General features: G+C 41.4%; 2 protein-coding genes across 3 annotated transcripts; both read right to left on the bottom strand.

Moving 5' to 3' along the window:
• Positions 1-563: 563 nt before the first annotated feature.
• Positions 564-4,111, bottom strand: znf576.2 (zinc finger protein 576, tandem duplicate 2). 2 transcript variants are annotated; one of them, XM_029504888.1, is made up of 5 exons: positions 4,047-4,111; positions 3,180-3,360; positions 2,970-3,085; positions 2,546-2,689; positions 564-2,362 (listed from the first exon to the last, which is right to left on the bottom strand). In XM_029504888.1, the coding sequence occupies exons 2-5, from the start codon at positions 3,322-3,324 to the stop codon at positions 1,520-1,522; spliced, it is 1,248 nt and encodes a 415-aa protein (XP_029360748.1). In that variant the 5' UTR covers positions 3,325-3,360; positions 4,047-4,111; the 3' UTR covers positions 564-1,519. The 2 variants fall into 2 exon arrangements, with proteins under 2 accessions (XP_029360748.1, XP_029360749.1); XM_029504889.1 differs by having other exon boundaries at positions 3,920-4,048.
• A 1,331-nt stretch (positions 4,112-5,442) lies between these two features.
• On the bottom strand, positions 5,443-16,234 carry znf576.1 (zinc finger protein 576, tandem duplicate 1). The gene is made up of 10 exons (XM_029505392.1): positions 16,097-16,234; positions 15,107-15,614; positions 13,428-13,934; positions 9,146-12,747; positions 8,798-9,068; positions 8,067-8,264; positions 7,883-7,975; positions 7,584-7,773; positions 7,248-7,455; positions 5,443-7,139 (listed from the first exon to the last, which is right to left on the bottom strand). The coding sequence occupies exons 2-10, from the start codon at positions 15,582-15,584 to the stop codon at positions 5,865-5,867; spliced, it is 6,822 nt and encodes a 2,273-aa protein (XP_029361252.1). The 5' UTR covers positions 15,585-15,614; positions 16,097-16,234; the 3' UTR covers positions 5,443-5,864.
• Between the last annotated feature and the right edge of the window lie 421 nt (positions 16,235-16,655).

The following is a 16,655-nucleotide window of genomic DNA, read 5'->3' as shown; positions in this document are numbered from 1 at the left end:
ACAAGACACAGGTGAAACACATTAGGACAGGGAAGGCCATCAACAGGTGGGAACTTGCCAGGACGAGGGAAGGAAAAAGGACTTCAAAATAAAACAGGAAGTGACAACCAAAATAAAACTAATTCAAAAACAAACTGAAACTGACAGAAAATTTGACTGAACTTAGCGCTAAGGTAGCGAGTAACAAGAGCCTCAATAGAAATGTAGTGAAGTAAAAAGTACAATATTTGTCCTTCAAATGTAGTGAAGTCTAAGTAAACGTATCCCCCAAAAATAATACTCAAAAACTGTACTTCACTGCAGTACTCAAGTAAATTTACTTTGTTACTGTTACCCCTGCTGTTTGGCTAGTGTTAGTTTGGTTTAGAGGGAAAGCTGCATTACTCTCACTGTATTGATAGGTGAAGTCCGGACTCCGAACAACTGGACAATATCCCGCATCAACAGGTTTGTTTTTTTAATGTTGATCTTTTTTTTAATCGCAGTCCAACGGCACTCGCTGGAGTACTTAAGCCATGTTCCAATGTTTCAGGCTGTGTGCCCAAATTAGAAATGAGAAATAAGGCAACCAGTCAGATTATTTCTTCAGCAGCCTCCCTTGGGATACCATGATTTATTAAATTTTTTTGCAGTGTCCAGACACATTGTAATGGGGAGAGAAACAATCCAATCAGTGATAACAGGATATACAATTCTTTATAGAACTCAAATTCCAATGGAGAATCTTCTAACTAATGAAATAAAAAAAAAATAATAATTATAATCTAAGACAAAATCAGTATTATAGTGGATTATTTGTGTCCACAAGCATAATGCTCCACATTGAATCTGGAGCACTTTGCCCTCGTAAAAATGTAGCAGAACTTAATTTTGCTCTTTTAAAATTCCTCCTGAATGAAGCTTAATTTAGAAATAAACATAATCAAAATATTAAGTGTAAAAAATGCATAATATGAACCAGAAGCTGTACATAACAAATTTCTTTGACAAGCTGTCTAAACATTCAAACACAGTATGTTTACTAGGCATCTAATTTTCTTCAAAATATGTACTTAATCTGTTTTGAAATAAGAAAAAGAAGGAAAAAAAGAATGGGGGGAAAATGCATTTTAACCACAAAAGGAGTTAAACTCAAGACACCAAGCAATAAATTCACACCACACGCTTTTCACGCTTAAAAAACAAAAAACAAAAAACCAACAAACAAATCATTTAAAAAGTTAATCAAAGGAGTTTGTTTTTACATATAAACTATGTATCTGACAAAGGGTGTAACAGATGGATTTTAGAAGATTTGGTGAGTCAATTTAGAAGATGTCTGTTTGTCCATAATTTTGTCAGCTCTTGATCAAAACCTAACTTTAAACCCAAATTTGATAAAACATTGTCAAAACAATTTCAAACTCATCTGAAATCATGATCAGGAGCATCAGAACTCCAATGTTAAAAGAACAAAAAAGGCAATTCCTGACTAAAATCTTCAAAATCATACATATTCCTTAGAGTCCCCATGTCCAAATTATCTCTTTGCACTTGGGTTTTCAGGCTTTTCCTCTGGGTGGCTTTTCTGGTGAGCCTTTAAGGTGCGCTCACGGCCAAAGCTCTTCCCACAAGTTGGACAGGCAAAGCGGCCAATGGCGTGAACCCGTGACATATGTGCATCCAGTTGTTCAGGACGAGCAAAACTCTCTTCACATTCATCACAGGGATGGGCTTTCCGTGGAGCGTGTTTCTCCTTCTTGTGAGCACGGAGCTGAATCAAGCTAGAGAAAGAGAGATCACATTCAGGACATGGGTGCTGACGAGGAGGTGCAGGATCTGCTTTAGGTTTCTTCTCCTTCCCTGGACCTTGACTGTCTTCCTCAGGACTCTTCTTATCTTCCATTTCTGACTTTGTTGCTGCTTTAGAAGGACGGCCTCGCTTTGCTCCACCTGCTTTTCCCTTTTCCTCTGCTGGGGTTGCTGCAGACTCCAATGTGCTGCTAGCTTTCACTTCTTCTTCAGAGATTTCTGCCTCATCTTTCTTTTTCCGCTTTCCCTTTTTCTCAGCACCTGCTGGGTCTTCGGTTTTGGAAGGCCGTCCACGTTTCTTCACAGATGGAGCACTGCCGTTGCATTGCTGACCTTCAGGGTACTTCTCCTGGTGAGCAATCAGCTCCGACTCTGCTTCAAAGCCCTGACCGCACTTCTTACAGCGATGAGTTTTTGTGGAGTCCTCTGGCTGTTCTGCAGTCTCTACATCTGGGCGGGGATGCTGGGTAAGGCGATGAGTACGCAGCAGTCCAGCACTCCTGAAGGTTTCATTGCAATCTTTACATACCAACTGTTTTTCTGGACACACTTGTCTTCTATGAGATGTGAGCTATGTAAAGAAAATGAAAAAAGTTTAAAGGAGAAATGTTTAATACAATCTATGAAGCTTTAAATGTTTAAAACTTGAGACATTTTTTTATTATATTCCAATATCACATTTTTTGACATCCATGGAGTGATTCAGTTTTAACAATGAATCAGAAGTTATTTTCTAAAAAGCTACAAAACTCACTTCAGAAAATGTCTTAAAGCTCTCCTTGCAGTGAACACATTTGAAGGGCTTGTCATCCTTGCTGTGTGTTGGCTGGTGCTGGGTCAGTTCCTCAGATGACAGAAATGTGCGGTCGCACACATAGCATGTAAACAATGTGTTTCCCTGTGAACAAATAAAATAATTAAAGACTAAGATTGATGTTCCAAGTCCAAGAGATTTGCAGGAGTTTATGTACCCATGAACATGTTTGCAAAATATAAATCTGCATTCCATGAATAAACTCAATAAAAGAGCCCAAAATTTTACAAAGGCATACTCGCTTGTGGTAGCTTGCCATTGAAACTAGATTTTTTTCTGCATTCATATACATTTACCTGTATGCATGAGTTATAAACTGTCACTTTTGTTTATGAAAAGGAAAAACTAAAAATGTTATGGTTACCTGCTGAAGCTGTTGCTTATATTCCTCCCGATGGCTCTTCTTCATGTGCCTTTCCTTGGCTTTGGCACTGCAGAATGTGATGAAGCACTGGAAACACTGCAAATTTTCATGCTGGTCTGGAAGGTGACAGATTGGAAAACTGTGAGACTGCAGAAAAATAAGGTTAATCTTTTTTTTTATTATTATTATTATTATCACTGTGACTCTTACAGGATTGAACAGGGGGGGGCGGTGGGCCATTCAAAGTAATGGGTTTGTATGGTTCAGCTGGCTTTTCAGGGGGAGCTTCAGGAGGTGGATCGGGCAATCCTCGTCCCATCACTATCTCCTCTATATTCAGAATCTCTGAGTCCATCCTTGGATGCTGGGTGGCCTCAATTCACGAAATTTCCTTAGAGGTAAAGATAAAAAACAATGAAGGGGAGGCATCCGCTAAAAACAGCAGCAATGTAATAATTTGCGGGAAACAGCATTTATTATTTCAATAATGAGGATTTACATTCACACATAAATTTACAAATAAACTGCCAGGCTCGGGTAACAAAACCGTTAAGACATTATTATACAATCTATGCTGAGTCCAGTGTTTCCCATTTAGACATTAATCCACTTCCTCCCGGTGGGAATCACTAAGTTTGGGCTCATCCTGTCTAACGCTAACGTACGCTACTGCCGTCAAGGCCCCGAAGCTAAGCTAACTAGCAGCACGCAATTTAACAAGCATCCAGCCTTTATTTGGCTGATCGAAACGTCCCAACTGGCTAATTGGACGAGTTTATAGGTAAGTTTGATGCATTAGTTTAGTAAACGTGCACGTAACTAACGCGAATCGTAACACATTTTTAAAAATATTGGCTACCGAGCGGGCTAAGGCTAGCTAGCCAGTTAGCGCAAACAACACAGAGTGCCATTCAAAGCGGATTGAAGACTTTTCGTGCCTTTCCACCCACCGAGTTTAAACTCATTATCTGGAGCATGCATGCATCCGCCGCGAATAGCTGTTACGTGTGCTAGTATTTGTACAAATAGCAGATTATTTCTGGAACAAATGTAGAAGTGAGTAGACGTTTGCGTTACCTCTAACCGCTCTTTGAAGGTAGTTTGACTGAGAGAGTTGACCCCACAGAAATACAGCACACAGATCGGCTGCGTATGTTGTGATAGACGCCCGTACAGCTAAGATGGCTGCCGGACACTTTTCACTGCTATGTTTTTATTGATTATTATTAACAGGAGATTTTCAGATGATGGACGGAGACACGTTAAGTTGCTCTTTAGTTGTCAAAGAGCAGTGTTATGGATTTCAGACCATAATACAAATCTCAAATTGAAACAAAAGGCATGAGTTCAGCTATCCTGCAGTATGTAGTGAAACTGCAGTAATACAACCCGCTTTGGAGATGTTACCACACAAAACAATCTGCTGTAATGACTAAACGAGCTGCGTTACACGGTCTCACTGATACACAATTATCAGCACCGGTTTGAACGAACCTCCTTTTCTATTGAGTCCAATTCTATGATTCGTCTTCGTCACGTGACCTGAAACAACTTGGTAGAAACTACTTGTTCTAAATTCGTTTAGTCTACTTCAGTATATTCTCATTCATGGCATTTTCTCATTGAGATACACACTGACCGCATATTTAGCATGTCGTCTGATTCTCTGGAACAGAAGTGTGCATCATCATCATTTTAATTCACACTTGATTTCATCAGTGTCAGTATAATTAGGAAAACAGTTTCAGCGACACTATATTCCGCCCTTCCCTTTGGCATGTACAAATGCATTTTCCACACAAGATATTTTGACTTAAAAAAGTTTCCCAAATTACGTTTGGGTTATACTATAACTTGGGTTTGGTCCAAAGCATACAATGACCAGGATCAGCAATAGCTATTTAATCGTTGACTTCATTGTTAAAAGTGGAAATGAATGCATTATGAATTTCTTCTAAATGCACTTTAATTACTTCTAAATAACTGGCCACCATAAGGGATTTCTTGTTACCATTTCTGTTAATGGTATTATCACATGCTTCTTTAAATGCAGGTAAATGGAAGATACAGTACAGGCCAAAAGTTTGGACACACTTTCCTATTCATTTGAATGAGGTGTGTCCAAACATTTGGCCTGTACTGTACATTTTCTAAAAGAGGGGATAATTTTGTGCATGCACACAAAAGCAGGACAAATGCAATAGTTGCAACTGTAAGAACAGTAAATTTGTCCAGGATGTGATCTATGGTTTGATATATTGCTTTTGTTGCATTTATTTAATTCATTTTGACACTAACAATTAGAGTCACTCAAGTAAGTAATTATAGACAAATTCCCTGCTGCTGCTTCAGGTTCAGTCTCCTGTTACTGTGCACCTACTTCACTGTCATTTTTCCTGCTTTGACAAAACAAAAGCTGTTGATAGAAACATTTTTTAGCAGTCCTAAACTAAGGAAATAACAGAAATGAATATACGTTGTATCCGTTCTTTATTGTTTTCTTGAAACAAAATTAATATCTTTAACATTCAAGCCAAAAAACAGGCTCCTCGTGGAATATCAATTATGGGAAATTGAAATCAGTAAAAAATAACATGGTACCAGCAATTTCAAGTTCATGTGTTACAATAGTCTTTCACATTCCTTCCGAAGGCAAATACATTTTTACACTTGCTCAATGACATATTAAGCCACATCACAAAGCATTTGTTTTTTCAAAATGCAGCACAATAATACTACAAAATAATGAGACTGTCAGTGAGTGCATCATGAAAAAGTTGTGAGGTTAAAAAGGAGATGATTTGATTAGCTGGGTTTATATACACCAAAATCACTGTTGCATTCTATATTAGAAAGTAACACCTTAAATAAAAAGAGTTAAAATTAGACCTTTTCTTAATTCCCTTGGTTATGGAAATTCAAGAAACAGTTGTGGTTGCGTGAGATACAAAGAAAGACACAGCACTTAAGGCATAGGACTCGAGATGTTCTCTGACAATCCCCAAAACGACACCTGCCCCCTTCTCCCTCTGCGAGCTGCTCTGGCCAGTGGCCTGAACCATCATACCGTGTGGCCGCATCAGGAAGAGGACTTTCTTCCACCAAGCAGGGACTGGGGATTTCATTTGCTGAATGAGCGATCTCTGTAGGGGGTTGAGGGGGAACTGAGTCCTGAGTATCAGAGCCACTGGAGAAGATCAAAGCCTTGGACACCTCCAGTCTGAAGGCCATGAAAGTCAAAGGTGAAGATGCTGTTGTGTGATCCTGTTGGTACAGGAGCCAGGAGTTCACCAGAGCCACATCAGTGAGGTACCAGAGTACCGCTTGAGGCCAACACGTTGAAGCTGACGCCGTAAACGGAATAGGATAAAGACTCTGCAAATCTCGGCTGAGACGAGCCGACATTTGGGCTTTCTCAAAGTTTTCAGTGAGTGACGCCATGGTCCTTTGGCTATTTCCCGCAGTAGAAAGTATGAAACCACAGTGTGACCGGCGTAACATCAGCTTCCCATCTGAGCTCACAAATTCATCCCCGATCTGTCCCCGTGCTCCCCCCACCCTGCCCGCACCATGAACCCCAGCAACCAGCAGGCGTTCTAACATTACAGGGGTGGAGAGCTCCTGTTTGCAAAGAAAAACCATACTACCTTTTGGGGCAATTTTTTCTACAGCATTTTCTTTGTCTGAAAGGTCCAGTTTAAAATCCACATGCAACAGTAAACCGCCAAATCCGATTAAAGTAGTGCAGCAGAGAGATAGGTTGTTGTTTATCTTCCCGGTCAAGGGAAGCAAATATTGGTCGACTGCATAATCGCCCTCTCTTTTCAGTGACTGGCACCCTGCTTTGAAACGGTGGAGTAATGGTTGAACCTTCCAGAGAGGATCAGTCTGTGTCTCTGAATCGTTCAAATCATTTAGTTTGTTAAGTTGATATTGTCCATAACTATGCTGAGAAATGAGACATTGTCTGCTCAGCAGAGTTTTACCTTGCTGTCTATTTTCCAAGCCACCATCATGTTGTCCTTCCTGAAAATTACAGCTGACGAGGTCTTTAGCTGGGGAAGCTAGCTTCAACTTCCTTGACAGTTCAAGGAAACGTGAAAGTGGCACAGCTTCAGCAATTAACGGAACTTTAGTCAAGTCCTCCCAGTAGAGCCTCGGACTGGGAAACTGAAAAAATAGCAAGAGACCCAATACATTAGAGCCATTGGTGTTTTCCCATTCAAATCACAGAGTGATCATTTAAGACCAACAAGGACATTAGCAGGAAAGACAAACCTTCAAAGTTCCCATTGCAATGTGGATCCCAACAAACTGTGCGACTTCTCTTGCCGTAGCAGGGTTAGGCATGTTGGATAGTTTATTTGTGCAACTGGCAATATCTACCCAGGTATCCCAATCAAAATAATCGGAGAAATAATCAATGGGCTTTCTGGTCCTGTTTGCCTCACTTGTTACTTTGAGCTGGATCACTGAGCCTGGCAAACTGGAAAAAAGACAAAACATCCTGAGCAAGTGAGCACCCGACATAAATCAGAAGTAAGATTATCACCACAACTATTTCATGAGTACCATGTTTGACAACAGACTTCAAAAAACAAATTTCCACTGTACTTTTGTGACGTTGGATCTGGCTGCTGTGCACTGTAGGTTGGTTGGTTCTTGTAGAAGTAGGCCATTACTTCTGCCTCTGAGTTTAAATGAGGCTCAGACAGTTTATAAGCACCTGTGTCCTCTTCATCGGAACTCTGGAGGAGAAAGTCCCTGAGGTCTGGTGCCTGAGGCCAATCGCCATCAGCCTCAGCTGTAAGATTAGTTATTTTAGTGAGATATAAATGTCTATTTTTATAAATTGCTTGAGGACATGAGCAAAGCAGTTAATGTTATTTGTCATTTTAGAAAAGAAAACAAACCTTGTCCATCTGCAAAGTCACTGACTCCTGGTTCTGACAATGGTCCTCTCAGTCCTGCTTCTGGGCAGTCCTGCATGGGATGGCTGCCTGCATCTGTGTACATTATGTTCATCATTATGCTCACAGAGGTTTTCTAATACTCATATGTGTACTGCGAATGTGGTCACAACACAAAAAGACTCACGTAGAGTGCTATCTGCAGTTTGAGCCTCGGTCTGATGGCCTGCAACAGAGCCCTCCAGGGTTAAATTCCCTCTGCTGGTCTGATTGTCTCCCAGAAGAACCTCCCGCTCCTCCTCCTTCACTGGATAGAAGATACACTGATTGGTGTTGAACTCCGGGGTGACGGGACAGTCGCTTATCATCTCCCCACCTTCTATCACTGAAAACACAAGTCCTAAAACGTGATTTACCTATCTCTGGGAAGATAAAGCATTGAAAAGGTACAACATAGCAACACATTGAGCTTTTATCTGTTTTCAAGAAAATCAGAAATGAAACACAGCATGACACAATTCTCCCATTGTATTAATTTTGTACTCTATGGTGGATTATATGAAGAGTTGAACATGCGGCCAAACATGGGGGGGGGGGGGACTGGAAGAACTAAGCATCAATTTGAAATTTAAAAGGAAATGACTACTAATAATTTAATAACTCATCCCTGCTACTTGCAGTGAAAGCAACAGGGAAAAAAAAAAACCAAAAGGCATGTTATCCACTTTAAAACTTCAATACATTTGCATTTCCCCATTTGTTCTGTGGCAATGCTAAGCTAAGTTGAACTCATTTAACTCATCTAACCAAATGTGCAGACATAAGAAAGCTGTCCATCTTCTCATCTGACTCAGCACGAAACTTCATAAAACCCTGATCTTTTGTTTTAAAATTTCAAAAATGTAAACTGCAACTTACATGGAGTTGCAGTGTTTTTGTGGCTCACTGGCTCCACATTCCATCTGATGTGGCCACTGTCAGGAGAGGCTTGAGCCTCATTCAGCACGAGGCTGCTCTCCTCTTTCACCAGAACAGTCCTTATATCACGGTGGTGCTGTGGCTGCACACTTGCACTCCGTCTATTTTGGCAGGTGGGTGCAGCCAGAAGTGGATCTGAGATATTCTCTTCGACCTTGATCTCCTGACTCCCAGGTACTTGTACTTCATTAACAGCAATGGTGTCCACAATCTGGAAAAATGGTGTTGAACGTTAAATTAAATTCATTATTAATGTAAAGGTATTTCTTGGTACAATCAGTATCTCACCTGTCTCGCAACCATCAGACATGGATCTTTATCAGCAGTGTCCTTTTGTCCAGAGCTGAGGATCTTCTTCTGTATGATACCTGGAGATTGTGCAGTCTCCCTGCCAGCTTCCTCTCTTTCATTTATTACTTCTTCAACAGTAGTGGTACCTGAGTCCAGCTCTAACACTTCTGGCTGCTCAGGAGATTCCTCTGACATGGAAGGAAAGCATGTGGCAGGAGGGGTAGCTTTCTTGGCCCCACATTCAGGATTGGTCTCTGGCTGTGATGTCTTTGTGCCAATCTCATCATTGCCATGAATTTCTGAATCAGAGGATACAGGACGTCGTTCATAAACTACCTGACATTCATCTTCCTCTTTCTCTAATTCTGTTCTTTGGACAACATTGCCACCTAAAAGAGTTTTAGAATTTCTGTCCCCTTTTGCAAATTCAGTTCGTTGTCTCCTTCCCTTTGCGGCATTTCTTGTGACTGCTCCTTTCCGTTTTTCTTTTCCTCTCTGGAAAAACATTTCTTCCTCCTCCTCCTTGATCTCTACTTGATGTGTGGAACATGACACAGTCTGCAGGGACAGACTCTTTTGAGGTGTTGTCTCATCAGTTTGCTCAGCTGCTACAAAAGTTCCTATACTTTCTTTCTCAGAATTGTGGGTTCCTTTTGACTCACTTTGGAGAACCGTTTCTTGAGGAGAAACTGAGTTATCTCTTTCATTCTGCTCTCCAACGGTGACTAAATCTACCTCTAGAAGTAAATCCTCCTTGACATCTTCATCTGCTGTAGCCTGGACTTCAGATTCTAAGGCAAGATGTTTTGGGATATCTTTTTCCTTCTTGGTTTCATCTGATGTCAATACCTCTCTTGTCTCAAAGCCCTTTGAATGAGTAGAGGCACTGGAAACTGATTTGGATGGAAAAACTGGAGCTATCTCACTATTTTTCAGTTGACCAGATGGCGAGTGAACTATTGAAGAGCTATGACACTGATCATCTGCTCCCGACTGACACCCATCTTTATCTCCAAAGGCAATCACTTCAACATCTGGAAGAGGAACAGATAAAGATGGGGATGGGATCAAAGCTGGAAAAGAGAGAGTTCGTTCTCTGTCTTCTATCGCCATCTCAGGCTCAGTATCCCAATCTGCTGCGGCGTCCATCACCCCAACAACCTTATGATGTTTCGGAAGCTGGTAAATATCCAGCCTGGAAACCCCTTCAAAGATGTTACCATTGGTGTAGGTGAGACTGGGACTCTCTACTATATGCACTGTTGCCTTATGCTTCTGAAGGGATGAGACTTCACTGAATCTCTCACCACAGTCGTTGCACTCTAAGGCACGTTTGGAATGAGAAGCAGTAATAATTCCTTCAGTCTCTACTTTCAAGGAGGCTTTACGTTTCCTGGTGATCTTTGCTTGGGTGGGCAGGGACTCAGGGGGTTGCTGGGAAATCTGTAGTGAGGACAACAATGAAAGGGCTTTCTGGTTCTTTTTAGGCCTGCCTCCTTTTTTTTTAGTTTCTGCTGTTAGATTGTTTGTTGGGTGATTGTCGGCTTTACTTTGTTGGGACAGTGTTTGGGACTCAAGAAGTGAGGTGTCCTTTGTCTGGCCCGATGTCTTTGAAGGGTCTAATTTGTAAACTTTCAGCTGGGGCTGTTTATGACCTTTCAGTAGAAGTAGAGAATCTTGTATTATTTGCGGGCCTAGTATGTCCACTGAGGCTGGGACTGTTTTTGTCTTGAGTTTTTCCTCCTTGGAAAAGGTTTCCTTTTTTTTCACGTCACTTGTAGCCTTGGGCTGATCTTTTTGCATTTTTTTCCCTTGTTTTTTCTTTTTAAATACTGGTGAAGCTACATTTTTATGTGTTGCACCTTCCCTGGCCTCTTCTTTTTGCCTTTTCATCTTATTCTTTCTTGGGTTGGCTTTGACTTGTTGAACCTGTGGGCCCTTAGCAGATGAAACTGATTTTGGGTCAGCTGTGGATACCAAATGCCCCACTTTCCTTCCCTTTTTCCCCTTTCTTACCTTCTTCTGTGATGCTGCAGTTTTATCAGAGAGATTTATCTCTTTTTCTTGTGTTGGCTGGTGCCGTTGCGGTGGCATCTTCTGTTTCTTGCTTTTCTTATCTTTGGTTTGTGGGCCAAATTTAACAACAAGATGAGGCTTTTTTCTTCTTTGACGTTTGGCAGGTTGGGCATCAATTTGTAAATCTTCACATATGGATCCATCTAGTTCTTGCATATATCCTTGAAAGATAAATGCCCTAGCTGGCTTTCTTTTCCGCACTTTCACCAGTTCTTGAGCTGACATTACATTTATGGGCAAGTCTGAGATCTGTGGCACTTTCTTGGTTTCTAATTGTGATGGAACCACTTCCTTAGTAGTTGTGTCCTTTACCTCAGGCGGGTTCTCCAACTGCTCCTGGCCCTCCATGCGAGTTTCTAGCAGATTATCAGATTGCTCTTGCTCAGTTGGCTCTTCAGCCTTTTGTGTTTGTTGTGGTGCTGCTTCATCAATGACACAATGCAGTTGATCTAAACTTGCTGTTTCCATCTGGGTAATAATATGTTCTTTGGAATTTTTTTCAGATTCACCTGGAGTATGTGTGAGTGTATCTGGTGTAACAAAAGGGCAAGAAGTTAGGTCCTGTTGCTCTGTTTGTAAAGGTGTGAGTTCCAACTCAACTACAGGCGTAAGTGGTGGGACTGACAAACTGGTACCCTCCTCCCCTATTACAGCCTGATGCAGAGGCTGATCGGGAGTCTTCTCCAATTCAGCAGCTGGCACCAGAGAGGAAGATGGGTTTTCATTTTGTGGCACATTCTGCAATTGTTCAAGCTCTAAAGTTGGCATCAAAGCAGGGGTCAGTTCTAATATGACTGTTTGCTCAAGGTTTTGTTTGAGGTCAGCATCTTCATTGGAACACACCATTGGATCCACAGGGTCAGACTGAATTGTACTAATTGCAGGTTGTTGGAGGATTTCATGCATTGCCTCTCCATCAGGTTGCTGCTCTGTTTGTTCACTCTGAACCAGTGTTAGCTCTATATTTTCACCTACAGCTATGTGGGAACCTAGTTCTGAGAAAGATGGGTTTTCCAATTGTCCATCTGGCGTAATGGGTTCCAGTATAATGGTTTGCTCTAGTGAATTACATTGGTTGTTTGAAAGGTCCAATTCAACCGTCTTACATTCTGACTGTTTCAGTCGTAGAAAATCTATCTGTGGTGGACTGAGATTCAAATTCACTGGTTCTGCCAGCTGTGATACCTGCTGTACTTCCAGCGGTGGGGCATGAGGTGGTACCTGTCCCAATATGACAACTTGATTTACTTTCTGCACATTTCCTAAAGATTCGATAAGTCTGCAAATCTGCTCTGTGTCAATATTAGCATCAACTTTTTGCAGAGGTCCATTAGGCTCCACCTGTAGAAGCGCTGGTTGGGAAATAGAAATTGGAGTTATAATTGGCATACTTTGTTTCACTTGCTGTCGAGCTGGGAGGGCATTCCGTGCTGCACCTTGCACATTGTGCTTCGTTTTCATATGATGTAACCGTGTCTTGGTAGACTTGAAAGTGGCCTTGCATATGGAACAAGAATACTTAACTGTAGAAGATAAAGACAGACACAACAAAAGGGAAAAAAAAGTTGTCATGCATTACAATATGAAAAGCACAAAATATTTCAATATGAACAAGCAGCAATCAGAGCAGTGTGTGGAGGTTCAACCTCCCATGCTGCTATTTCCAAAATATATGGCAAACTGCAGCTTCTGACATGGAAATCACTTGTGCTCCACTCAAATTTTTAAATGGATCTTGGTCATTTTTTCAACATGATAAAAACAAATGCACTATGAGTAGTGCACTTGTAAAATTAAAGAAATCACAGAGAACGGACACTGAATGTTTTGTTGCTACAGCTATTTCAAGGTAACAGCTTTGAACAATTATCTTCAGACAAATTTATGTATGTATGTATGTATCACATTTAGCCCCCCCCCGCCTTTCTATAACATTATCCATGTATTTCCACTGGACTTTATATAAGTCCTGTTACTTTTGATATTTTATTGGCACATTTTAACTTGTAATGCAACAATTTTCACAATCTTGTGAACATTTTTCTACAAACATTGGTGGAAATCAAAAATACTTGAGAAACCTCTAAACCAAAGTGAAAATCAAACATTGGCATCCCTAGAGCACTGTTTCTATCAGAGCTAAAAAGGACAATACTTATTCAATGTGTCAGACAATGCAAAATGTAACTGAATTTTTTCTTACCGTCAGTTTTGTTTTGTGCTTTAGGTTTGGAGGCGCTCTCATCTTCAGTTCCCTCTGGCAAGTGTGACAGAATATGTTTCTGCAGAGCTTTGGACATGGTGAATCTTTTTCCACACTCCTTGCACACATAAGGCCTCTCTCCAGTGTGTGTGCGCCGGTGATACTTCAGTAACGTCAATGTTTTGCAAGCTTTGCCACAGTCAGTGCAGGTGTAACCGTCCCGGCCAAAGTGAATTTTTTTATGATGGGTGAGCTCTGATGACTTGCTGAAAGCCAGGCAGCAGATGGGACACTTGAAGGGTTTCTTCTCTGTGTGAGCTTTCTGGTGGGCCATTAGTTCAGTGGAGTTTGTAAAGTGTCGATCACATACATAACAGGCAAAAAGGGCATTCCTCAGTATGCACTTCTCATACACTTCAGGATGGCTCAACTTCAAATGACGCTCTTTGCTCTTAGGATCACTAAAGATTATGTGGCACTGGGTGCATTGCAGAGACAGCTGCGATGCTAGAAGGTAACAGGGAGAAAGTTAACATGTAGCACACACTCTTTGTTTTGTTTTCTGAAAGTATAAAGACCTTCTAAAAGAAAAATGTGACAAAGTAATTGCAGCTCCATACATATAGCTAAAATGTAGCCTGGAGGGTAAATTCTTCGACTTAAAAACTGGTAAACACTGTAACAAAATACTGTCTGGGTAAAGGGACCTACCTTTTGTAAGATAATTTTGCATATATTGACACACACAGGAAGTCAGAATCTACAAACTTTACAAAATATAGTGTCCTCTGTGAATTCAAACATTCAACGCAGACAGAACACAGACACCTGCAGGATAACCCTAACCCTAAACCAGAGGAAACCCACTCAGGCACAATGAGAACATGCAAACTCCGCAGAGAAAGGCCCCAGGCCAGGAATCGAACCCGCAACCTTCTTATTGTGGGGTAACAGCGCTATAACCACTATGCCTCAAAATCAGTGTGGTTTAACAAAATATAAGTAGCCCAGTGCTTTTATGCATACACAAGAAAGTCATTCATTTTGCTGAGAAGTCTTAACATTTTTAGGAATTGTGACAGCAATGAATTTGTACTTATCAGTATTCTGTGGGGGCTAAAACATGCAGTCTATTGCATGCATAAAAACATATGTGACGCTAAGGTATAAACTAATATATCAGCCAAACCCAGAGTATTCATCCAACTCTATCCCACAATGGTTTATTTGGTTCCTTCTGAGCACCAGAAACCTTTGATAGGAACCTATTTGGTGAAAATGGAAGTGTTGTAGGTAAGTACAATAATGTGAAATCTTACTTTTTAAAGCTACCTTTATTACTCTCGCACCTAATTCACATTCATATTAAACCAAAAAGTGTTTTTCATGATGTTTTAGACAGCAATAATCAATCAAGATGCCACTGTAAATGAAAAAAAATCTAAGATGCAGATAAATAATTATAATTTCCATGGAATGTGCTGCACTGAGAAGGCCGCTATGATCACAGGTTGCCACATTGGAACCTGAGATTTGATATAACACATGAATCTCCCAGCATACTCAACTGTGACTGTTGTACCGGTCATCCTAAATTCTTTATAATCAGTTATAATCAGATACACCTCTTGGCTATAGCCTGACTCCAGAACAGCACGCACACAGATTTGGTAACTTACATGTAAGAGGAATAACAAGTGGTTTGGACATGTCCATCTTCAGAGGATCCATCATGGCCCTCTTGGAGGGAACATATTTCCTGCCAGCACGTGGACTTTCCCCATGCTTCTTTGCAGTCTGACCATCACACAGATGATCCGTATTTGCATGAGATTCTGTGGGTGCACTTGGCTTTGTGGCAGAGTCTCCATCTATCCCCTCAGAGTTTTCTGAAGACTCTCTCTGTGGCTGAACAGCAGGCTCTTTCTCCACCACTCGTGTGGATGCCACAGTTGCAGGTGATTCTTCCATTTGCCCCCCTGTTCGATTTTCCTGTGGTGAGACTGGCGTTTCACTTTCATCAGGAGCAGCATACTCAGCCTTCTCTTGTGCAACTGGTTCACCAGGTGCTGCCTCAGCCTCGGTCCTCAGTGGCTGCCCTGGGGCTGCGTTGGTCACAGGATTTGCCCCACTGTTTTCCGGGGTAGGACTCTCCATGGGCCCTCAAATGTACCTTTTCATATGTGTCTATGAAAACAGATCCCGGAGAGACACACAATAGAAATGTGAATGAATTCAACATATTTTCCCATTTATTGTGCATCCTTGGAAGTAGGACTATTCTCTGAGAGGGATTGTAAACGTCTGAAGCATTAAAAACAGATTTGATGCCGACAAGAGTCGTCCTGGTATATCTGGTAAAAGCAGAGAATGAATGGGCTTCAAACAATTGAATTACAAAAGATCGACATAGAGCGCAGCCATTGGGGGGCTGTGCTTTCATCTCAATGAAAGGCTTAATTTGATGTAAATAAAGAGCTGGGTCGTGCAAGTGTTTTTATTTTAAATTAATAATTAATATTTTTTCCACACCCCCTCAGTAGTAAGCACAGATTTACATATAATGGTAGCAGGGTTAGCCTAAATTATGCGATTTGCGAACAGTCTGGGTCCAGATGTTAGCATGTTCTCATTTGTTCCGACGCCACAACTGCCAAATATTTGCTCACCTGGTGTGTGCTGCCCTTAAGCACAGTGCCGTCGACCTACGTGAGAGGAGGAGGAGGTAAATATAAGATTACTCCGCTGACTTATCCGCCCAAACATCTCCGCGTCGTTTTCGCACAAAGCCAACAGGGAGACGCTGCAGACACTGTGACGTCAGGCCTGACAAAAGCAGCGGTGGAATCATGGGAGTTGTGGTTTCCTTCTCACAAAGGCTTTTATAGCCCCCGTTACCATGTGTTAAGAGTGTTTTTCCATTGCAGTTGAGCAGGATGGAGCTTTGTAATCACCTGCTGTACTAATGTGTTGTTCAGCTCAGCTGTGTCCATTGGCCTTCACTGCTGGGGGATGCAGTGAGCACCTCTCTCCTTCACACACATCTTTATGTCACTGCCACGTCTTTAACTTTGTGTTTCTCCCCCCTGTCTGCTCCTCTTCCCTCTTTCAACCAAACTGGTATGGACAGATGGCTGCCCACCTTGGTCCTGGTTCTTCCCGAGGTTTCTGCCTCTTAAAGGGAGTTTTTCCTTGTCTCCCTTGCCAAATGCTTGACAATGTAGGCAT

Source organism: Echeneis naucrates, chromosome 6 (genome assembly GCF_900963305.1).
Source record: "Echeneis naucrates chromosome 6, fEcheNa1.1, whole genome shotgun sequence".
Lineage (NCBI taxonomy): Eukaryota > Metazoa > Chordata > Actinopteri > Carangiformes > Echeneidae > Echeneis > Echeneis naucrates.
The sequence above is the reverse complement of the archived record's forward strand: the minus strand, read 5'-3'. Positions and strand labels throughout refer to the sequence as shown.